The sequence below is a fragment of the Neovison vison genome, chromosome 1, assembly GCF_020171115.1.
Source record: "Neovison vison isolate M4711 chromosome 1, ASM_NN_V1, whole genome shotgun sequence".
In the NCBI taxonomy this organism is placed as follows: Eukaryota; Metazoa; Chordata; class Mammalia; order Carnivora; family Mustelidae; genus Neogale; species Neogale vison.
In genome coordinates, this window is record NC_058091.1 from 45,945,224 (window position 1) to 45,967,843 (window position 22,620).

The 22,620-nt window shown below is 37.4% G+C and overlaps 1 protein-coding gene across 10 annotated transcripts in view; it reads left to right on the forward strand.

Annotated features, from left to right (window-relative positions):
- Positions 1-22,399, forward strand: part of SNAP91 (synaptosome associated protein 91) — a 147,974-nt gene extending 125,575 nt beyond the window's left edge. For 9 of the 10 annotated variants that reach the window (XM_044246305.1, XM_044246282.1, XM_044246313.1 and 6 more), the window contains 5 exons: positions 667-778; positions 13,767-13,850; positions 14,495-14,599; positions 18,910-19,012; positions 20,985-22,399. In XM_044246305.1, coding sequence (XP_044102240.1) covers positions 667-778; positions 13,767-13,850; positions 14,495-14,599; positions 18,910-19,002 — 394 coding nt within the window. In that variant the 3' untranslated portion in view covers positions 19,003-19,012; positions 20,985-22,399. The remainder of the gene's footprint in view (positions 1-666; positions 779-13,766; positions 13,851-14,494; positions 14,600-18,909; positions 19,013-20,984) is intronic. The other variant, XM_044246330.1, reaches the window with a different exon arrangement.
- Positions 22,400-22,620: the final 221 nt, after the last annotated feature.

The following is a 22,620-nucleotide window of genomic DNA, read 5'->3' on the forward strand; positions in this document are numbered from 1 at the left end:
AAATTATAGCTAGAAATACTTGGGAATTATGGTTTGAGTGCTTTAATAGCTTTAAATTCTAGAATCATTTCACTATTCCTAGCTAACACTGGTTTTAAAAGTTCTCTCATGGAGGATCAATTTTAAGGAGGATAATAAGAATGATAAACAATGTGTCCTTTCTTTAGATACGTTTTTCAACGTTTCTAAAATTGGGATGCATTTTACAATAGGTGTATCTTACAGTTCACTATAAGGCAGGTTATAGTCGTGATGTAGTTGTGTGAAACCTTCCAATGAGCCCTCTCAGATCTAGAAGTGTCATCATGTATGAAACAAAATACAGGTATTTGACAGAGTCTAGATATACAGTTTTTATAAATATACTTATTTGGAATTTTTTAAAACCAGTGAGGAATTCAGTTGAATTTTGTGACACATTCTTTTATTGGAAGTGATAGGAAATTCCTGTTGCCATTGAGATCCAAACTCTAAATGATTTTTTTTAATCAAATGCTTTTATGCTTTCTTAGATATATGATAAGACTCCTTTATGGTTTTTCACCTGTTCTCTCAACAACTCAAATGAACCGCTTCTAACTCCAAATTAATCTAATGAGCCATACACACTCTTTTCTGATTAGTGTGTTTTAATACTTCTGTGTGTTTTTGCATGCTTGATTTTAGGGGAGATCTTCAGTGGAATGCAGGAGAGAAAAAGTTGACTGGTGGAGCCAACTGGCAGCCGAAGGTCGCCCCCGCAACTTGGTCAGCAGGCGTCCCACCAAGTGCACCTTTGGTACGTAGCCACCGGAGGCCGGGGTGGTGCTGAGAGTTTGCCACTTTTCTAGTATGTAGGACCAAGTGCACTTTGTTTAATTTTGCTACTGATACTGTATTTTTTTTTAAAGATTTTATTTATTTGTCAGAGAGAGAGAGGGAAAGAGAGCGAGCACAGGCAGACAGAGTGGCAGGCAGAGGCAGAGGGAGAAGCAGGCTCCCTGCCGAGCAAGGAGCCTGATGTGGGACTCGATCCCAGGACGCTGGGATCACGACCTGGGCCGAAGGCAGCTGCTTAACCAACTGAGCCACCCAGGCGTCCCTGATACTGTATTTTTTCACCCATGTAGAAGGAACCTAATCCAGAGGCAATATTTACCAAAATGCAACTTGCATTGACTTTCTGTTTAATAAAGATTGTAACCTATTTTTTATTTTCATTATTTCAAAATAGTATTTATGCTTCTTTAGATATTAGTTCTAGGGGCGCCTGGGTGGCTCAGTGGGTTAAGCCACTGCCTTCGGCTCAGGTCATGATCTCAGGGCCCTGGGGTCGAGTCCCGCATCGGGCTCTCTGCTCAGCAGGGAGCCTGCTTCCCTTCCTCTCTCTCTGCCTGCCTCTTGCCTGCTTGTGATCTCTCTCTGTCAAATAAATAAATAAAATCTTTAAAAAAAAATAGATATTAGCTCTATATTTGCACAGTTATGGAAACAACTTTACAAAAGCCTTTAAACATAATTGATTATTATCTATATTTTTATCTCATTTCTTGCCTAAGTTACCTGATTGTCTTAATAAGTAAGATTTTTTTTTCTTAACCAGAAAGATGAGGCAGTTTTCTATTGTGTAAGTAGACTTTCATTTTAAAACTCTATTACAAATTCCGCTCACCATTTTTTTACATTGAAACTACCAACACCATCTTTCCTATAGAATTTAAATAGATTTCATTTTTGTGTACTGAATCTCAATACCATCATTCAGTCTGTGAAAGAGCATATTACTGGAAATAAAGACTAATTATTTTGTGAGATTTGCAACCACAAAAAGGACATTTCCAGGGTAGGAAAACTTACTGTTTTTCTGTATATGCTCCACTTTAGCAAAAACAATGCTAGTCACTGTTTAGGCTTATTCGTAATTTCACCCTGGCTTACTCCCTGAACCTGTCTAACTCACACTCTTCTCTAAGGCTTTCTGGATGCCATCTCTCCTTATTGCCAGAGTTAGTTCCTAACCATCACCCACCAACCCCAGCCAAACAAACATGCATGGAAGTGAATTAATATAAATTAGAATATAAACACTTTAGATGCCATTAAAAATAATCATACTCGGGCGCCTGGGTGGCTCAGTGGGTTAAAGCCTCTGCCTTTGGTCATGGTCCCAGGGTCCTGGGATCGAGGCCCGCATTCTGGCTCTCTGCTCGGCAGGGAGCCTGCTTCCCTTCCTCTCTCTCTGCCTGCCTCTGTGCCTACTTGTGATCTCTGTCAAATAAATAAATAAATAAATAATCTTTAAAAAATAATAATAATCATACTCCATAAATTTAAATACTTGAATTTTAGGATTTAAAACGTTTTCTTTTAAAGAACTTGATAAATAGTAATGTTTTATATATAAACAGTTTTATTGCAATTTTATAAATAAAAATAAGTTTAAACCAATGGGAAAAAGATCTTTGGAACTAAAATTTACCACTAAACAATACAGATAGTATTAATCAAATTATAATTTATATCTCAGTTTCTATAAGAAAAAACATTTTAGGCTCAGTCATGAGTTCTCACAAACTCTTATCTCCCCACCCAACCCCATGGTTGTTAGTTAGAAAGAAGGTAATTTAAGGACTAATATTCTCTGCCTTTGGTGAGTTCAAAGTCCAAAAGATCTTAATTTTAAAGCATAATTTCTAAAAAACAGCAATGAGAAAACTGCCTATTGTGTTTAGGTATTTATCTCCTTAAATATTTCTTTGCATTGTCTTAAAACAGTGTTTAAGAGGACCGTATTTAGCTATAAAATAAAGAGTTCCACTTTAATTTTATAAAGGATACTTAGTAAAAAAACTATATATCTCTTAAACCAACCCACACCTAGGATGAACATACAATTTATTGTCCAAACCAGGCTTATTTTGAGGGTGAAAAGGAGCATAATTATTACCCTAGACCTCAAGCCTTTACCTGTACCTGGGGGCCCAGATAAATGCAGAGACCATAGGCAAATAGTTTTCTGTCTTGGGGGCTACACTCCATTCTCAGAAACAGAGACATTTGAGAGCTACTATCTTATTGGGGACCGGGTGGGGAGAAAGTCAATAAATGTAAATAGAATCTCTAAAGAAAGGTTTTCTTTAGAACTGATCTTATAAATCTCTGAATACCACATATTGACATTAAATTGCACAATTTATATTATCATTACCAAATTGACGGAACTAATTTTCCTATTCTCTTCTATGCAAAATTAGAGAGGCCCCATGTGTTCTGAGCTTATACTTTAGTAGTGTAGTCCTCATCAGCAGGAAAAAGCTTGAACAGTTTTTTAACAGGTTGATTTCAGAACAGTCATGGTGGTAAGTGCTAACCGTCTAAGGTAGGCTGGAGGAGGAAAGGGTGGTGAGAATATGGGCGCTTGGTAGATCAGCTATAAGATAAAAACAAAAAGTGGCTGAGAGCCTGACGTGAAGGTGAAAAGGAAAACAAAAAAGAAAATTTCAAGTAGAATCCACACAACTGGTGATCATTGTGAATGATGCCAGAAGACAGTGGTTGTCCAGGTTTCTTTATTGGGCAGTTCACTGAACAATGCGGCCATTTAACCAGGAAGCAGACAAGGGAGAACTACTTTACTCACTCTGCCCCTCTGAATTAGTTTCAGAATACAGGTGAGGATCAGTGGGGTGGAATCCAGAGCCGATGACCAAAAAAGAATTCTTGAGACGTCTTTGGTGCAATGTGGTGGTTTATTAAAGCATAGGAACAGTACCCACAGGCAGAAAAAGAGTTGCTGCCCTGGGATTGTGAGGGCTGGCAAGTTATATACTATGGGGCTGGGGAAGGTGAGGAGAAAGGGAGGTTTCAAAAGAACTTTCATATGCTAAAGAGGACCTACAAGATACCCAAGGCCTTGAGGCCTCGTCATTGTCAAAAATTTTCCCTCTAGCAAGGTATTAATTTTAAGATAGTTGGGAGATTCCTAAAGAATGTCACAAATGTCCCACCCACGAGTGGGGGTGGGGGAAGGTTGCAGGGGGTCAGCCTTTTGCTTTGTCCTCAGCCAGCCTTCTGTTCCCTCATGACCTCCTCCCTCTCTCTTTCTCTCGCTCTCAAAAAACGAAACAGGAAAAAAATAATGTTAAGTTGGAGAGCTTATTTAGTCTACACATCTCCTGCATCCAGACTTTAACCATACAATGTTGGGAATTCATCAAATACTTAACAGCTGTTTTGCTTCTTCAAGACAACAAAGCCACTAATTGTCTGATTGGCAGGCACCATCACTAAGAATGAGATTAATATTCTCATTGTTTTTTAAAACTCCAAAACTCCTTATTTTTTATTTATGAAGCAGAAGACTTTGAGTTGTTTGTAATTAAACTCCGAAAAGTAATAGGCAGTACGCTTTAGCATAAAGAATCCACAGCAGCTGTGCAAAGAGAAACTAGAACAACAGAAATAATTTATCAGGAGGGCAGAGTTACCGTACTTCTGTTTCTTTTGTTTATTTTCCTTGACATTTTAGGCAACAAGATGAAGACAGTCAAATGCAGAGTTATTTTACCTTTATGAAGATAAACTCTTAAATGCAGCCTGTGTAAATTCCCTGCCCTTTATCCCATTTACTGCGCAGCTCTTTAACAGAGCTCTGGCTTTGCTTTTACTGAAGAAATTATTCTGACTTAATTATGTAAGAAGGCCTCTGGCTTCTTCCCTCCAGTCCTTTCTTTCATAAAAGAAAGGACTTAAAAATTACTTAAAAAATGTTTGAGTCTCTTTTTCTAAGAATATTCAAGAAAAAGAAGAGAGATGACTGAAAAAACAAACAAACAAACAAACTTATGCCTCAAAAGCAGCAAAGCAACATTTCCATATTTCCTGGTAGTCTGTAGACATCTCCTTTCAAGTAGGAGATGAAAGGGCAGATGTAGGGCTGAACGTCCTTCTGCTGCCTTTTAAAGTTTGTACTGGTAGACTAGAGCTGAGGTTCCTTTCCCAGTTTGTTTCAAATTCTTCCCAGTTGCTGCCTGGAGGTTCAGCTCTAGAATTTGCCAGAGCACAGAACTGAAGTTAGATCTGAGCATCGTAACAGGACTTGAACCCTTGAGATACGTCTGCTGGCAGGGCTCTGTCATCATGGCCATCAAGAACCCTGTGTCTCGGTGGCTACTTCTTCCTGTTTTCCAATGTACAGGAGATCTCTTAAGTTTTCATCAAACGGGGAAGATACTTGCAATTCAGAAATAAATGCATTTGGCAAGAGACCACAGAATCCACAATTCTTTCCCTAAAAACAACTAATATTTATATGCCTGTGGATGAAACATTCAGTTGAACATTGAAAAAGAAAATAAAAATAACCTGAGGAGTAAATTTAGAGTTAATCTATGTAAGCACAATAGCAAACTTAGACTATCTTTAAATTATTTGGCCCATTTATTTGCTCAGGAATTTTCAGTAAGTTCATTTTATTTTGATAACTAATAAAAACCTTTTTTCTTTCATAGGATGAAGTTTTAATGATAACAGTTCTGATAAATAATACAATATCACTGTATGATACAATCTTGGTAAGGGACAGGATCCTGGGTCTGGTAAATAGTCTGCCATCTAACATGTTGAAATGATGAGTAAAGAGTGACTGAAAATACAATACCTATAGTGTAGGGGAGGAAAAATGACTTCCCCTCTAACTTTTCCTGTGATATAGTCAACCTTCTCTTCCTGGTACAGTGGGAGAGACCCTGACAGACAGATGGACATTTCCTTTGTAATGTAAATGTCCCTTAAAGAAGTTCTGTACTCTACTCTGTTTTCAGAACTTCGACTGCATCTGCTGCTTCTCAAGTATTGCAGTATTTTCTTTTTTTTTTTAATTTTTTTGAGATAAAATTTACAAAAACCCTAAATTCGCCATCTTCACAATTTTAAAATGTATAGGTTAGTGATTTTTCAGTATATTTGCAATGTTGTAAAACCATCACTATTATCTAATTCCACAGTATCTCCATCACCCCAAAAAGAAACACAGCCCCTTTTCAATTTCCTCCTCTCCCTCTCCCCTGGCACCTAATAATTTATACCATTCCTATAGATCTGTCTAATCTGGGTATTTCCATATCGGTGGACTCCTATAGTATAGAGGGTTTTGTGCCTGGCTTCTTTCACTTAGCACAAGGTTTTCAAGGTTATCCATGTTGTAGCAGGTATCAGTACTTTCATGCCTTTTTATGGCTCAGTAACCCATGGTTTGGATAGACCACATTCATCAACTGATGGGCATTTGTGTCATTTCCACCTTCTGGCTAGTAAGAAAAATACTTCTTTATTTGTATAGAAGGTTGTGTGTGAATGTATGTCCTCAGTTCTCTTGGGCATATACCTAAGAATGGAATTGTTGGTTCATGAGTAACCCTCTGTTGAGCTTTTTGAGGAACTGCCAAACCTTCCTGCAGCCACTTCCTTTTACATTCCCACCAGCAATATGTAAGGTTTCATTTAGGGTCTTGATATGCGTTTCCTTAATGACAAATGATGTTGAGCACTTTTTCATGTGCTTCTTGGCCATTGGTACCTTTTTTTTTTTTTTTTTTTAGAAACGTTTTCATATCCTTTGCCCATTTTTTGATTTGGTTGTCTTCTTATTGTTGAGTTCTAAGAGATCTTTTTGTACTCTGGATACTCGATACTTATTAAATATATGATTCACAAATATTTTCTCGCATTCTATGAGTTGTCTTTTTATTTTCTTGACAGTGTCCTTTGATAAATATGATAAACCTTGATAAACTCCAGCTTACCTATTTCTGTTTTTATTCCTTGGGCTCTTGGTGTCATATTTAAGAAAGCATTACCTAGGGGCATCTGGGTGGCTCAGTGGGTTAAGCCGCTGCCTTTGGCTCAGGTCATGATCTCAGGGTCCTGGGATCGAGTCCCACATCGGGCTCTCTGCTCAGCGGGGAACCTGCTTCCTTCTCTCTCTCTCTGCCTGCCTCTCTGCCTAGTTGTGATCTTTCTCTGTCAAATAAATAAATAAAATCTTAAAAAAAAAAAAAGAAACCGTTACCTAACCCACAGTCTTGAAGATTTACACTTATGTTTTTTCCTAAGAGTTGTATAGTTTTATCTCTTACATTAGCCCTTTCACTATTTTAGACTCATTTTCATATATGATGTGACATAGTGTCCATATTCATTATTTTGCATGTGGAAATCCAATTTTCCAAAAAACACTTATTTAAAAAAAATGTTCTTCATTTATTAGTTTTGGCATCCTTGTCAAAAATCAGTTGACCATAGATGTAAGGATTCATTTCCAGACTCTCTGTTCTGTTGTATTGATTTATATGTCTGTGCTTATGCCAGTACCATCACTGTTCCGATGTAGCTTTGTAGTAAATTTTGAATGCAGGAAGTGTAAGTCCTCCAAATTTGTTCTTCTTTTTCAAGATGGTTTTGGCTATTCTGGATCTCTTGCATTTCCATATAAACTTTAGGTTCCAATTGTCCATTTTTCCAAAAGAAGGAATTGAAATTTTGATAGGGGTTGCACTAAATCTATAAAGCAACTAAGAAAAATTGCCATCTTACTCTTAAATTGTCTAATCCTTGGACACAGGACGTCTGTTTATCTAAGTTGTTTTTTATTTCAACAGTGCTTTAACAAATTGTCTAACAATGTTTCAACAAGTCTTGTCCTTTTTTTAAATTTTTATTTATATATTTGTTTTTAGTAATCTCTGTACCCAATGTGGGGCTTAAACTCCCAACTCTGATGACAAGAGTTGTACACTCTTCCAACTTAGCCAGCCAAATGCCCCAAGTCTTGTATTTCTTTTCTTAATTTTATTTCTAAGTATTTTATCTTTAGCACTACTGTAAATGAATTGCCTTTGTATTTTTTAATTGTTCATTGATAGTGGACAGTGAACTGAGTTTTTTATATTGATGTTATATCATGCAACTTTGCTGAACTTATTTATTAATTCTGGTGGTTTCTTTTGTATATAAATTCCTACGGATTTTCTATATATAAGGTGATGTCATCTACAAGTAGAGATTGTTTAATTTCTTTTTTTCTTTCTCGATGCTGTTTCTTTCTTTCTTACCTGATTGCCACTACTAGAACTTTCAGTACATCTTTGTCGTCTTAAGGAGAAAGCTTTTAGTCATTCACTGTTAAGTATGATGATAGCCGCGCATTCTTTGCAGATGCCTCTGTTCAAGTTGAGGAATTTCCCTTATAATATTAGTGTGTTGAGTGATGTTTGTTTGTCTTTTTGCTTGTTTTGTCATGAAAGGGTGTTGGATTTTGTCAAATGCTTTTTCTGCCTCTAGTAACATGATTATGTAGGGATTTTTCCTTACATTCTGTTAATATGATGTATTACTTTGATTGAGCAAACCTTACATTTCCGGGATAAATCTCACTTGCTCATGATATATAATTCTTTTAGTATGCTTTTGGATTTGGTATGCTAGTATTTTGTCAATAATTTTTGCATCAGGGTTCATAAAGGATATTGGTCTGTAGGTAGTCTTCTTCTAATGTCCTTATCTAGCTTTGGTGTCAGGGCAATACTGCCATCAAAGAATAATTAGAAAGTGTTCTCCCAGGTTTTTTTTCTTCTTTTTTGTATGCTTGAGAATGATTGATATTAATTCTTCATTTTACATTTAATAGGATTCACCAGTGAAGCCATCTGGTTCTGGGCTTTTCTATGGTGGAATTTTTTTATTGTTGACTATATTGCCTATGCTGCACTTTTTTTTATAACTAGAATTTTGTACTTCCTGATCCCCTTCATCTATTTTGCTCATTCCCACTCACCTCCCCTCTGGCAACTACCAGTTATACATATGTAAGAATCTGTGTTTCTGTTTATTTATTTGTTTTTTTTTAAGATTTTATTTATTTACTTGAGAGAGAGAGAATAAGAGACAGAGCATGAGAAGGGAAAGAGTCAGAGGGAGAAGCAGACTCCCTGCTGAGCAGGGAGCCTGATGGGACTTAATCCTGGGACTCCAGGATTATGACCTGCGCCAAGGGCAGTCACTCAACCAACCGAGACACCCTGGTGCCTCTTTGGTTTGTTTTTAGATTCCACATTTAAGTGAAATCGTATGATATTTGTCTTTCTCTGTCTGATTTATTTCACTTATCAGATACCCTCTAGGTCCATCCATGTTGTCACAGATGGCAAAATCTTTCTTTTTTATGGCTGAGTAATATTCCATTTCATATATATTCCACATCTTTTTTCCAAGATTTTATTTATTTATTTGACAGAGATTACAAGTAGGCAGAGAGGCAGGCAGAGAGAGAGGAGGGGAGAGCAGGTTCCCTGCTGAGCAGAGAGCCCGATGCAAGGCTCGATCCCAGGACCGTGGAATCATGACCTGAGTTGAAGGCAGAGGCTTAACCCACTGAGCCACCCAGGCGCCCCCATTTTTTTTTTTAATGGATGCTTAGGTTGTTCCATATCTCAGCTACTGTAAATAATACTGTAATAAACATAGGGGTGCATGTATCTTTTTGAATGAATGTTTTCATTTTCTTGGGTAAATAGTAGAATCACTGGATCATATGATTTTTTTAAAGATTTTATTTATTCTTTTGACTCATATGATATTTCTACTTTTAATTTTCTGAGGAACCTCCATACTGTTTTCCACAGTGGTTGCTCCCATTGACATTCCCACCAACAGCATGTGAGGATTCCCTTTTCTCCACATCCTCACCAACACTTGTTATCTCTTGTCTTTTTGGTATTAGCCAATTAGTTATCAGGTGACATCTCATTATGGTTTTAATTTGAATTTTCCTGATAGTAAATGATGTCAAGCATCTTTTCCTGTGTCCACCGTCTATAGGTCTTATTTGGTAAAATGTCTATTCAGGTCCTTTGCCTGTTTTTTTAATCAGATTGAGGTTTTGGCTGTTGAATTATGTACGTTCTTTATATATTTTGTAATAAGCCCTCATTGGATCTGTTATTTGCAAATATCTTCTCTCATTCACTGGGTTACCTTTTTGTTTTGTTGATTTTGATTTTATGTCCTTTGCTGTGTAAAAGGTTTTTATTTTGATGTAGTCTCAAGTTTATTTTTGCTTTTGTTTCTCTTGCCTAAATAGATATATCCATAAATATGTTCCTAAGGCCAATATCCAAGAGATTGCACCTATGCTTTCTTTTAGGAATTTTATGGTCTCAGGTCTCACATTTAGGTCATTAGTTCATTTGAGTTTATTTTTGCAAATGATATAGGACAGTGGTCCGGTTTCATTCTTTTACCTCTAGGTGTCCAGTTTTCCCAACACCATTTATTGAAAACGCTGTCTTTTCCCCCATTGTATATTCTTGCCTCCTTTGTCATAGATGAATTGACCACATCAGTATGGGTTTATTTCTGGGCTCTCTATTCTGTTCCATTGATCTGTGTTTATCTGTTTTTGTGCCAGGGCCATACTGTTGGTATGGAATTATGAAATCTGGAATTATGGTACTTCCAGGCTTGTTCTTATTTCTCAAGATTGCTTTGCGTATTTGAGGTCTTTTGTAGTTCCATACAAATTTTAGTGTTATGTGCTCTAGTTCTGTGAAAAGTACTATTAGCTGTTTGTTTGTTTGTTTGTTTGTTTGTTTTTTTAATAGGAATTGCATTGAATCTGTAGATGGGTTTGAGTATTATGGACATTTTAATAATATTAGTCCTTCCAATCCATGAGCAAGGTCTGTTTATATCATTTTCAATTTCTTTCATCAATTTTATTGTTTTCAGAGTATAGATCTTTCACTTCCTTGGTTAAATTTATTCCTAGGTATGCTATTCTTTCTGGTGTAGTTGTTTTCTTAACTTCTCTTTATGTTACTTCATTATTAGTTTAGAGAAATTTAGCAGATCTCTGTATATTGTTTGTATCCTGTGACTTTGCCAAATTCTCTTATCAGTTCTAATGGTGTTTTGGTGGGGTCTTTAGGGTTTTCTATATACAGTGTAATTGGTGAGAGTTTTTCTGAAAATGGTGAGAGTTTTGCTTCTCCCTTACCAATCTGAACACCTTTTATTTCTTTTTCTTGTCTGGTTGCTGCAGCTAGGATATTCAGTACTATGTTCAATAAAAGTGGTGAGAGTGGACATTCTTGTCTTATTCCTGATCTTAGAGAAAAAGCCTTCAGTTTTTCACCATTTAGTATGAGGTTAGCTATGGGTTTTTCATATATGGCCTTTATTATTTATATGTATATATGTATATGATGTATATTACCTCTAACTTTGTTGAGAGCTTTTATCATCAACAGATACTGTATTTTATCAAATGCTTTTTCTACAGCTATTGAAATTATCATATGATTCAGGCCTTTTTTGATTGCTGATGGAAGTTTTTTGATTTCTGACATAGTCTTTTTCTTTATATCCATTTAGATTTGTTATGACTTCTGCAATTAGTTTTTATTGTCTCTGCTCCCATATTTATTATTTCTTTCTTCTCCTTACTTTGGGTTTAGTTTCTTTTTTCCTAGTTCCTCAATATGGAAATTGAGGTCATTGATTTTAGATCTTTCTCCTGCATCTGGGCTGTATGTTCTTGTTTCTTTGTATGCCTCAGAATTTTTCGTTGAAACCTAGATATTATGAATATTATCCTGTGGCAACTCTAGAAATCAGATTCTGTCTCTTCCCCACAGGTTTGTTGTGGTTACTTTTTCGTAGTTGTTGTTTGTTTTGTTGTTTTATTGTTGTTGTTGAGTGACCACTCTGAACTAATTCTGTAGTGTCTGTTCTTTATTATGTGTGACTATTAAAGTCTCTGCTCCTTGAGCTAAGGGGTCGGCTAAGGATGAGATAGCTATTACTGAAATTCCTTGAATCAGAATATCTCCCAGTCTTTGTAGAGAGGGGCTTTGAGTTGGGTCATGTCTGCAGAGTCAACCAGGCAGTTTGTGGCTCTGCCTTAGCGATCAGAATCACTGATTGCTTGCTCAAAGCCTCAAGGTCAGCTGGAGGCCTTCTCGTTTCTTTCCTGAGCACACACACAACCCTGGGCCCTGTGCATGAGCTTCCCAACTCCCAGGAGTATGTCTGCACTTTTTACACCCTTAATCCCCCAAACATCTCCTTCTCCAGACTTCCTCCAAGCTTTTTGTTTAGTCTACTATTTGCCCTGTTATCCGTTGCTTCAGACAGCAACAACTAAAACATTTGCCTGTAAATGTTTTCCACAACAACTTTAGCACTAGGTACATTCCCAGTTTGGTGAGACAAAGACAAGCCTTTTGAGCCAGTCTTTCCAGGGAGCCACCCAGACGAGACAAAATAAATAAATATATTCTGCTCCCTCTGGTACTATTACTGAGAATGTAAGCTGTTATTTTCAAGACTACAGCTGAGCTGAACAGTGGATGAAACAAGGGTAAGTTAAGATGCCACAAAGCTCACTCTTCTTGCCAACATCCAGCTGATTTTCTTGAATAAGTACTTTCCTGGTTGCTGCAAGCTTTTAGTTAGCTTTGAGTACTAAAATAGTTGATTCTCATAGTTGTTGCCTGTTTTTCCACTGACTTTACAGATTGGGGAGAGTTTCAGAGTTCCTTACTTCACCACTTTTGCTGACATCAGTACAGTATTTTCTTTTTTTCATTAAGATTTTGCTTTAATGATTAAGTTTAAGGAATTGCAGTAGGGTTAGTTTTAGGCTTTTTTTTTAAAGGTTTTATTTATTTATTTGTCAGAAAAAGAGCGTATAAGCAGGGGGAGTGTCAGGCAGTGGGGAGAGGGAGAAGCAGGCTCCCACTGAGCAGAGAGCCCAATGTGGGACTCAATCCCAAGACCCTGGGATCATGAGCTGAGCAGAAGGCAGATGCTTAACTGACTGTGCCAAACAAGCGTCCAGGGTTAGTTTTCTAAACATAAGGGAAATATTCGGGGGCCTTGTTGTATGACTGAAAACTATAAAACCTGTACCTGAAATGGGTACTTTTTATGCTTTTTATGCATTTGTGCTTTTTATGTGTAGTCTTCTAAATGCTTCCTAAAACTTAGAATTAATTTTGACCCTTGTGCAAATGTATAGCAGTCAAAAAGTCAGAGAGAAATATAACAGAAAAAGAGAATCTAAAAATGTGGAGAAGGAGGGTGCAAGGGGCACCTGGGTGGCTCAGTTGTTTGAGTGTCCAACTCTTGATTTCAGCTCAGGCTATGGTTGTAGGATCAAGCCCCTTGGTGCTGGGCATGGAGCCTGCTTAAGATTCTCTCTCCTTCTCCAGCTGCCTTTCCCCAACTCGTAAAACACACACACACACACACTAAAAATGGGAGGCAAATGGAAACCAAACATTGATAGATGAAGGAAGGCACATTCTTCATATGTCTACCCCGGGGTCTGTAGGAGCATATAACAAGAGGAAAAGACAAGCTTGGAGAAATTTAACTCATTTACAGTGAGGGTAGAGGAGACGCCTCTACCTTCCTCTCTATAAGGAGGTAGAGAGGAAGCCCAGTGCTTTCAGTAGGCTGCAAGCCAGGGAGCTAGTGACAGCACCACAGCTGTGAACATCAGGTTAGCAACCTTGTTCATATCACTGGCATGGTGCTGGAGCCATTTTTTAAAATTTAAAACTGAAATATGGTATTTCTTTACATAGCCACACATATTTAAAGGGGCATGCATTTTTAAATTATATTCTGTCATTTAAAAACCAAATTATGTTGGTTCTTTTTGTTTGTTTTTGGTTGTGTGTGTGTGTGTGTGTGTGTGTGTGTTTTGTGGGGTTTTTTGGTAGCAAGGAGCTGTACCTCCAGCCAGTTCGGTTCCTCCTGTTGCCGGGGCCCCATCTGTTGGACAGCCTGGAGCAGGGTTTGGAATGGTGAGTGACAACCTGCGCTAGAAATTGTAACTGACGTTTCTGAGGCCTTTGCCAAATCCCAGATTAACAAATGCAGCTACAGAACATAATTCTTCCCCAAATGCAGTAATGTAAAATTTAAAAAATAAAGTCGTCTATGTTAGACATTAAGAAGCCTACACATTACCTGATAAAATCAGCTATAAAATACTTAAATTCTGTCATCAAAATGATTTCTGTAGTATATAGTTTTGTCATTTTTGGAGTAGTATTTACCAAACACAGTCTTAGCTCAATCATCAAAATCAACTCTTAATCACTATTCTAGGACTTTTCATTTATCACTTTTATCACTAACAAATTTTAGAATCAGTTTCCATAAACAAACAAGGTTTTACCTCCTCAGAATCATGCTCACAGAAGACAGATAATCACCAGCAAAGCATGGTTGGAAGAAGGCTGATAGGTGGTCAGCCAGACTTCTACTGTACCTCGGTGATTCTCTGCTATCTGTCAGCCTCACAGCACCCATTGTTCAAAATTACAAGTTACACTTTCTCACAGACCTGCATTCCTCACAAATTTTCAGAAACATCAAAGACTTCAGTGTCCTGGCATTCCCACAGTGGATTCCACTCATTCTGTGAACCGCTCTTCCTTTGCAGCCTCCTGCTGGGACAGGCATGCCCATGATGCCTCAGCAGCCAGTCATGTTTGCCCAGCCCATGATGAGGCCACCCTTCGGAGCCGCGGCTGTACCTGGCACACAGGTCAGTTTTTTAATGTCCTTAAAATAATAACATTATAAGTATAAAACTGCCATGTGGCAAACTGTTTAATAATGTTTTTACCTGATATAATCCTCCTATCTGTTACTTCAGAAGGAAGGGGGGAACATGGAAGACAGATTAACAATAGTGTGAGGTTCAGAGGAAAATGAGAGCAATAACTCATTCTCCTAAGTCCCTCCATCCTTCTCCTACTGAATTCAGAATAGTTCCTGAGGACAGCTAGACATTTGAAGTATCTGTGCATTCAGTCCAGAGAAATGAGTACTTCTGATCCATAGTTTTATCATGTGTTCCCAGAACCTTGTAGCCAAACTCAAGTTTAGGGACACCATCCTCCAGACTGCCCACTGGGCCCAAGAACTGTGAAGCTAACAGCAACGAGTTTGTCAAACGGCAGAGTCTAGGGGAGCAATCCCTATAAGACTATGCACACCTCAGATACTGGCCACAAGTCTGGGAGTCCCGAGGGCTACCCCTTCACTTCAGACCACTGCCTATGGATTTGGAGGTTCTCGATAGCCTACAACAACTTACAGAACTCAGGAAGGCATGAAATTTATTACAGTTTTATTAGCGTGAAAGGATACAAACTACATCTAGCCAAAAGAAGAGAGGTGCAGGGTGAAGTCTGGAACTGGGAGGGTTCCAAGCAGGAAAGTTCTTTGTCTTCAAGGATGTGTTACTCACCTGGCACCCATGCGTAACAATACAGATGCAGTGTTGCCAACCCAGGAAACTCACCTGCACTTCAGCGGACAGAGTTTTTATTGACATTTTCTTATGGAGGAATGATTGATTGAATTTTGCCCGTGTGGTTGAACTCAACCTCCAGCTCCCCAGGGTCACTCCAAGTCAGGCTGATACCACTTGGCCCCGAGATCTAACACTCTCATTACATTGTTGGTCTTTCTGGTGGGCTAGTCCCCACCCTGAGGCCTCTTGTTAGCATAAACCATCAGGTGGTTCCAGGAACCCACCCTGAGTAACAAAGACATTCCTACCACTCAGGAAGTTCTGAGGGTTTAGAGGTTACCTACCAGGATCCAGGACAAAGGACAAACTTCTCTTTAGATGAGGCTGAATTTCTTACTACCAAAATGGTAAAACACACACTTTGTTGAACTGTTTTGCTGCTGATAGTGATAGTCATGCCCTTGAGTAACCAGTTCTTGATTCCTCTTGTAAATTGCCTAGCCAATAACTGTTTTAAGGTTGTGCTCGCTTCGGCAGCACATATACTAATAACTGTTTTAAGGTGGAGGTGTAGGTAGAACCAAAGGGTTGTTTACCATAAGAAACTGACATGGATGGAGTCAAAACACCGCGTTATGACTTTACTAGGACCATGCCCAGCAAACCAAAACAAAAAACTCAAATATATTACAATGGTATCAGTAAATGATTTCACTTCTGAAATATTTTTTGTAAAGATTTATTTTTTTATTTTGAGAGGGGAGGGGAGTGGGAGGGTAGAGGGAAAGAATCTCAGACTCCCTGCTGCGCAGGACTCCATCTCACAACCCAGAGATCATGATCTGAGTGGAAATCAAGAGTCTGCTGCTCCACTGACTGAGCCACCCAGGGACCCACTTCTGTGGTATTTTTTACTCACCAAATGGGTGTTTATATTGTTATCCATGAGATTCCTACTTTAAACTTTCTGAGTTTTGCTACCTTTAATCATCTCCAAAATCTGTTGTCTGCCTCTTCCCAAATCTTACTTTGGCTTCTTTACATTAACACTTCAAAAGCCACAGTGACCAGAAGAGACAATGGTAGATGTTCAAAGAGAAAGATTTAGAATGTGACAAACCCTAGCCTTCAAGGCTATACTCCAAAGCACTGGCTTCATGAGAAATTTTCTAGTCTCCTCTGAGACTAATGAACTCTGCCTTATATTGTTTCTGAGGGGGGTAAGGAAGGTTTGGGAGATAATCATGGGGGTTAAATTTAATCTAGATATACTTAAAATCCTAAGGATCTCTTTATTATGAATGTTTCCTTGATGGTTAAATAAATCTATGATTAGGGGCACCTGGGTGGCTCAGTGGGTTAAAGCCTCTGCCTTTGGCTCAGGTCATGATCCCAGGGTCCTGGGATCGAACCCCACATTGGGCTCTCTGCTCAGCGGGGAGCCTGCTTCCTCCTCTCTCTCTCTCTCTCTCTCTCTCTCTGTCTACTTGTGATCTCTGTCAAATAAATAAAATCTTTTAAAAATAAATAAATAAATAAATCTATGATTATTTAACAGCTTTTTGAAAAAAAGGCTGGACATTTCTATTTTTATTAACTTAGAAGAATAATATTAAGGTTTTTAAAATCTTACTGTATTTTGTGCGCTAAAAGCTTTAGAAATTAATTAACACAATTTTATTAAAGTAGCTATTTTCCTTGCATGATATCAGTGTTACGTAGCATCAGTTTACTTAATTCAAAGAATGAAAATGAAACATAGATTATACGATAAAAACAGGGTGTTAAATATGTAATTGAATTTATCGTGATTTAGGAAGTGGTATGCCGTATTTATAAAAGTTTTAGATTACATGGGGCACCTGGGTGACTCAGTCAGTTAAGTATTTGACTCTTGATTTGGGTTCAGGTCTTGATCTCAGGGTTGTGAGATCAAACCCTGTGTCAGGTCAGACTCCACACTGGGTATGGAGCCTGCTTAGGATTCTCTATTGCCCTCTCTTTTTGTCCCTCCCTCCCTCTCTAAACAAACCAAAACAAAACAAAAAAACTTAGAGTTTTATATTTCCTATATTAGAGAAGCAGCAGAGGTGATTATACTAAATAGTAAAATAAATAGGATTTTATAACTTCAGAATACAAAATACTGTTGTACTGTTTACCATTACTGATGCCTGGACTAGTCCACTGCATCTCAGTTGATTGGTATCATCCTTAATGATGTTGTCATCTCATCAAATGATTAATGATGAATCAACTCTTAAGTTTCTTTTTTTTTAAGATTTCATTTATTTATTTGTCAGAGAGAGGAGGGGAGCACGAGCAGGGGGAGTAGCAGACAGAGGGAGAAGCAGTCTCCTCACTGAGCAGGGAGTCCAGTGTGGGGTCCCAGGACCCTGGGATTATGGCCTGAGCCAGAGGCAGACACTTAACAGACTGAGCCACCCAGGCATCCCTCAACTCTTTAGTTTCTTACCTTCCAAACCACTTTAACCCTTGCATTTATCTTTTCTGATCTTTCTATAAAGAATGATTCCTATTTTTAAAAATGGAAATTTGACTGATAGGTAGTACAGTCAGTCAGTAGTTTCTGGACCTGGGGACAAATCTAAAAATCTTTATTTCTCGAGCTCTGTTTGCTAACCCAATAAAAATGTACATTGCAACCCCCATAATTCCAGATTTCTGGGATTTCTATAAGGTATAAGCATAGGAGAGGAATAGATGCAAAAGATCTGTGTCAATTATTACTCTATACAGATCACATGACCTTTTTCAAGCCATCATTGCCTAACATTCTTGCAGAAGCCTGCTTCGAAAGCTTATGTCTGTCACACAATGAAATAATTTAAGTATTAATTAAACAGAAACAAGGTAAGTTAATTCTTTGCTGCTTTTGCTAGCAAGTGTAATATGGTTCTTTCCTATAACATTTAGTAATTAGTCTTCTCTGTGAGCTGGACAGGGAATATTGGAATTTAGTGACATTCACACCTGGGAAACTCTTTTCCATTTGAAACAAACAGTGCCTCCAAACTTGACCAGTTTTCACTTAAAACACGTCATGTAAAATTCACTATATTTAGCTAATAATTTAAAGTAATTTCTTAAGTGACTTTGTGCAAGTTATTTTCTTTCACAAGTTTTTCCCTCAAACTCACTCTCGCTTTAAGGAAGAGTCATTAAAATTTCTTCTTGGTTTAATAGTACTAATAACTCAAATTAGAAATGCTTTTGTGTAGAGCAATTGATTGTTGTGTTATTGTACTCTATATTCATAATATCTGAATGTGACTAGTTTGATACATCGTCCCTAACTCGCCTCCCTCCATATTTTGTGCTTGAGTCCTCAAATATTACTTCGGCTAGATCTGATGTCAAAGAATTTCAAGAAAGCCAAAGATCATTTAAAGTGTACTTTATGAAACCAAAATTAAACAGCACTGTCGCTGAGTAGAACAAAGTAGATTTTGTAAACCTTTAGCCATCTCATCTTCTGCATGTTTGTTTTCTGTGGTATGTGCTCTGCCTAATGCTTACCTGTCTCTCTGTTTGATTTCTGTTTCTGCTGTCTTGGGCTGGCTTTTCTGCACTAGCTTTCTCCAAGCCCTACACCTGCCACTCAGAGTCCCAAGAAACCTCCAGCAAAGGACCCATTAGCGGATCTTAACATCAAGGATTTCTTGTAAACAATTTAAGGTATCTAATATTGAGTTTTTCCTGGGGGCTTGTAATAATGACTTTGCAATGCTTAGCTTTTTCAGGTATGGTATTTGTACTTCTATGCTTTGAATACATGTATGTAATAATTAATAATAATAATAATAATAATTTGAGTTGTTTATGCTTTTTAAATCAGTACTAAAAGCCATCAATGAATTATCGATAAATTTTTTAAAATCTTGATTAATTTATAAAACTAAGAAGGAGAAAAGCCTCCAAATTGTTCTAAGAAGCACAGACATTTTACTGATAAAGCAAAAAGTTGCCCAAGCTGGATCCGTAAATTAGGAAATTACCACTGTATTACCTGATGACAGGAATTTATGGAAAGCTAACATCTATTATACTGCATTTAGAAACCATCTAAGAATAAATTTGGCTGTAAAACTGTATTTTTTATTTGTTTATCCTTACTTGGCCTCATCAAATAAAGCTAAGATTGTTATGCTTTGCAACTTCTGCACTCAAGCAGAGTTTCACATTTCTAACATTCTAGTTCGAAATTTCTAATATGATTTATGACGTGACTAATAATGGATTTATGGAAGGAAACTGATAAAGGAAAATAGTTTACTACTAACTCCAGCCCCTAACACAGTGGGTAGATTCTGAACAAGTACTTGCAGAAAGTGGATAAACAGTAGTAATGCAGCTTTTCCTTCACATGGTACTTTTCATACCCACTTCCTCGTCATGATCTCCTTCATTCTTCTCAATGGGAAATCAAGCTCTGTGACATAAACTAGCTAGATACTTCTTGTCTCCTTTTCACAGCTAAAGGAACTGACCCTTGGCATTGAGTGCTTTGCTCAACGTCACATATAGAAGGGAGGAGTAAGACTGTCAAAGTTTTGGGACCACTGTCCAATATAATTTTTTTCATAATTTTTTATTTTTTATTAACATATAATGTTAATAAATAAATATATTGCCGGGGCAATATAATTTTTATTATGCATCTTAACAACCTATATATATATGTGTGTGTATATATATACACACACATATTTTTTTTTTTAACTTTCTGTAATGTGTACTAAGATTTTTGTGGATTCCTACTTGATGATTTTTTTTTTTTTCTTATACAAGGTTAATGAGTTCTGACATCTCAGTCAAGTAATTCCTCCTTGTGCCTGACTTTTCTATTCCCTTTTGGGTCCGACTGGGCTGGTACAGGCATAAGTGAGACAGGGAGCTCTTCTTAGGTATTACAGGTTCAGAACTGACTAAGGGTGCTACCAGGAGCAGCCCTTTATCCACCTCTAGCTCAGTAAATACTGCTCTCATCTGTGCCCAGAGCTCTGATAAGTGCTTGAAATAGAGATGCTTGAGATGGCTCCTGCCCTCAGAGGTTCCCAGTCAAAAGAGAGACACAGACTCATTTATGAAAAAGAGTTCCCCACATGGCTAAGCCTTCACCCCAGGCGGATTCCCTGGCAGAGAGGACTGGTGTTCCTGGGGACGGAGGAGGAGCCGTGATGTTTACAAAGGCGTGGAGTCTCCAGTGTCATCCCCCTCCTTCTCTTCTGTTACTTGTTCAGTTGTTGAGTGACTCACTAAACACCATAACTGAAAACAAAAAAAGCCAAAAATACTGAAAATTGCTGCCACCGCATTTCCACCCCTGCCCTTTTTAAAAGGTGAACTGTTCTTGTTTAATAGTAGATGTCTTCCTCCTGAGATTTCTAGTAATATCCATACTTCAAAATTCTGCTGATAGAATTTTTATCTAAAAAAAACTGTACGTTAAGAGTTTTCCTAAAAATTTCTTCCCGGCTGAAACTTTAAGCAGAGAATCGTGACAAGTATATAAATGTGCATTTGTTATAAAGAAACCTTTTGCATGAAGACTCTTTGTAGTCATTATGAGGTAAAATGGCAAGCAAGGTAGTATGTTTGAGGAATGTGTAATGTTGTTTTCTAATTCAAGTGCTTTTTATCTTTACAGCTGCAGTTTTTGTGACTGAATAGGAAAAAAAATAATGAGTTTGGAGACTTCAAGTAAAATTGATGCTCAGAGTTTCAAAGTGAGCCACCGGTACCAAACCCAATGCTTACTCGTAACTTCTCTTCCAAAATGTGTAGCACAGCTGTGAAAGTGAACATTAGGAATGTGTACTACCTTAGCTGTTATCCCTACTCTCAAAATTGTAGTGTATTTGGGTTATTTGTGTGTTGTACGATGTAAAAACAATGAATGGATGTTTCTGATGCCTTTAGTGCTTTTCTGGACCTCGCCCATGGATGGATGACGCAGCTGTTGTATGGTGAGCCATTCGGAAAGATGTGTCTGTGTTTCTGAGGGTTTTGATGTACATATGACTTTTGGATAAACCTAAACTCTTCCCATAAATTCTCTTTTTCTCTGTATCTCTGTTACAAACATAGTGTGATAATATCAAATAGTAAGGAAAACACTCTTAAATATACAAAACTTTTTCGGTGTGGAGTACATTTTTCCAATCACAGGAACTTCAACTGTTGTGAGAAATGTTTATTTTTGTGGCACTGTATATGTTCAGAAATTTTGTTTTAAAAAAATATATAAGGGTTAACGTCCATCATAAATATTTCTCCTTGAATCTACCTTATCAAGAATGAAAAAAATCATATGGAAAGAATTCCATATTTAATCACTACTATATTAAAATGTATATTTTGATTATATTTGACAGGTTTTGCATCTAAATTGACCTATTTATTCATTCTTGATTAAATGCACTGAAAAGCAAAGGGTCCGTTTCTATCCCGTCCGTGAAAATGCAATTAGAGATGTGCTATTCAAATGATGATGAAGGCACCCCAAGGTATTTGTGTAATTTAAAGGTTACTGCAAATATTTTTGTTTTATTGTGGGTTTTATGTACATCTGTTAATTTAGTATTTCTTTGTGTGTTCTGTAGACTAGTGTTCTTCCATCCCTCAACTGAGCTCAAAGTAGGTTTTGTTGTACCATTGTGATTAGAATTTAAACTAATTCAGAGAATTGTATCCTTTACTGTACATACTGTATTCTTTAATTTTCAATTTGTTGTCATACTGTCTGTGCTGATGGCTTGGCTTAAGATTTTGATGCATAAATGAGGTCACTGTTGATCAGTGTTGCTAGTGGCTTGGCAGCTCTTTGTAAAAGCATATTGGGTTGGAAAGGTGTTTGCCTATTTTTCAAATTATTTAATAGATGTATGGTACCATTTAAAAGTGGTTGTATCTGAATTTACTGTGGGGATAACATACACTGTAATGGGGAAAAATTACCTAAAACCAATTTCAAAATGGCATTTCTTTCTATTTCAGTTTAAAAACCCAGTGCATGTACGCCCTCTGAGATGCAATAAACACCTTGAACAAAGAAAATGCAAACATAATCTTTCTCTTTTTGGTTATTTTTTAGAGAAAATGTCTGTTTCAAATGACACACAGCATATACAAAATATTGAAAACTTAGAAACAGTCACAGTGAGAAATGCTGTTCATGCCAACGTCGTTCCGATTATTTTCTAATAAATTAAAAACAAGGGGGGAGAAAAGAACATTTTAATCAGCTGTCTTTAAACTTGGGACTCGGTGGCTGCCGCCATATT